Source organism: Haplochromis burtoni, unplaced genomic scaffold (genome assembly GCF_018398535.1).
Source record: "Haplochromis burtoni strain Fernald_Lab_line unplaced genomic scaffold, NCSU_Asbu1 Contig_387, whole genome shotgun sequence".
NCBI lineage: Eukaryota > Metazoa > Chordata > Actinopteri > Cichliformes > Cichlidae > Haplochromis > Haplochromis burtoni.
The window spans coordinates 440,339-442,131 of NW_024582748.1; the positions used below are offsets into that span (position 1 = coordinate 440,339).

The 1,793-nt window shown below is 49.6% G+C and overlaps 1 protein-coding gene across 1 annotated transcript in view; it reads right to left on the bottom strand.

The window, feature by feature from the left end:
* Positions 1-93: 93 nt before the first annotated feature.
* The window catches only part of eml6 (EMAP like 6), a gene marked incomplete at its 3' end in the record, with an annotated part of 32,353 nt that continues 30,653 nt past the window's right edge, over positions 94-1,793 (bottom strand). Inside the window, 5 exon segments of the mRNA XM_042212705.1 lie at positions 94-197; positions 354-516; positions 595-767; positions 844-1,032; positions 1,121-1,235. Coding sequence (XP_042068639.1) covers positions 94-197; positions 354-516; positions 595-767; positions 844-1,032; positions 1,121-1,235 — 744 coding nt within the window.

Consider the following 1,793-nt stretch of genomic DNA (forward strand, 5'->3'; position numbering starts at 1 on the left):
GAGGAGTTTGAGACCCATACATGGTCTGAGGCATTCCCACTAACACTAACGTTAGCTAACATTAAGCACAGCAAATCAACTTTTCTGCCTCACCTGGTCCAGGTTGCCCAGGTGATCCTGTCTAGGATGGGCTGATCCGTGATCACCTTCCCTGAGGGAACTTCGTGCACCTGCCGGGTGTAGGTGCTTGTGGACACCTGTGAATAAATCAAGACATTGAAAACCAGCTCTCACCTGACAGAGCTCTGACCCACAAGAAAAAGGTCAGAGGTCACAACAACAGACCCATGTGTCATAACTCAGCACGTGTCTTCTTAACCTTTAACCTTTATTTAAGAAGGAAGTGAAAGTACCTGGATGTGTCTGCTGTCAGCAGAGAAGTCGATCTGGATGACACACCCGGGAATGTCCTTGCAGTAACCAATCCGATTAAGCGATGGCCCGAGAGAGAGGTCGTAGAAATCCACAGCGCTTTCAACTGAGCCCACCGCCAAGAACCGGTTATCTGGACTGAACCTGAACAAAGAAATCCAGAAACTGAAGTTAGTCCCAGAACTGTTAGAGGCTCCTGTTCGTGCTAATGTTCAAACCCACCGAATATCCTGGATGGCCACGCTGCGGTCTCTCTTCTTGCCCCAGACGGTGAGCGAGTTGACCAGCAGGACGATGAACTCCCCGTTCTCCATGCCGATGGAAACCATTTCTCCGTTGGGACTGTAGGACGTGCACTTGGCAGGATGGCCCAAACTCACCTTGTTCAGGAGTTTCTAAGACAGAAAGCAGGATTAAAGGAATACACCGTACCAGGTGGGGTCGGCAGCACACCACAGTTCAACCCCGTACCTTATCAGCCAGGTCCCATATTCGGATGGTCCCGTCATCGCTGGCGGAGATGAAAACGTCTTTGAAAGGGTGACTTGTCAAACCCCAGATCCCTCCCTGAGTGTGTCCGTTGATCATGGTGTTGGAGGCAGCGTTCTTTTCTCCAACCTCTATGATCTCCCCATCCTTGGTTCCCACCAGGATTTTACCCTGTCAGAGAGTTGGAGGTTACTCTTCCTGTCACTGGAATCACAATAACATCAAGCACCACGGACCTTCCACTGTGTGTTCTTCACACCTTTCCTCTGCAGACAGATCGGACACTCTCCACCGGTTGGCCGGTCTCCAGCTGAAAAGCTCGGCAGCGCTTCATCTCCTGGTCCCAAAGCTTCACAGCACCACCCTCTTTGGTTCTGATGAACAGCAGCAGACAGCGGGATTTCATGTTTTTTATATACATCAAAGGAATCCAGAAGAAGGGTACATCCCTAAAATGGATCTGTCTGAACCCTCATCTTCACCTGGTGTAACCTTTAACCTTTAGCCATGCTTGTGGCCGGTCCACACGGTTTATAGCCGTGTTTCCCAACCACTGTGGTGCGGGAGATTACCTGATTCCACCTGATTAGTACTCTAAATGACCGGCGTAAGTAACGGGCAGAACAATGGCATTCTCTTCCACTAGAGGGCAGTACAACTACCTGCTCTAATTCAATGGGTCTCCAACTGCCAGTAAAACAGAAGAAGTCGAAGAAGAAATTACATAATCCTCACGCTGCGAGACAATGTCTGACCTGGTCCTGGAGAAAACTCCGACCCAGATGAAGGCCAGAGCATGAGATGGGTCAGAAGAAAGCAAAAAAGGTAAACTGGGGACGTATGTCTGTGAAGGTTCTCAGTCATCCAGGTCATCGTAGTCAAAGGAGCTTGCAAAGAAAAGCGTCTGGACTTCTTTGAGTTGCTTGAAGACG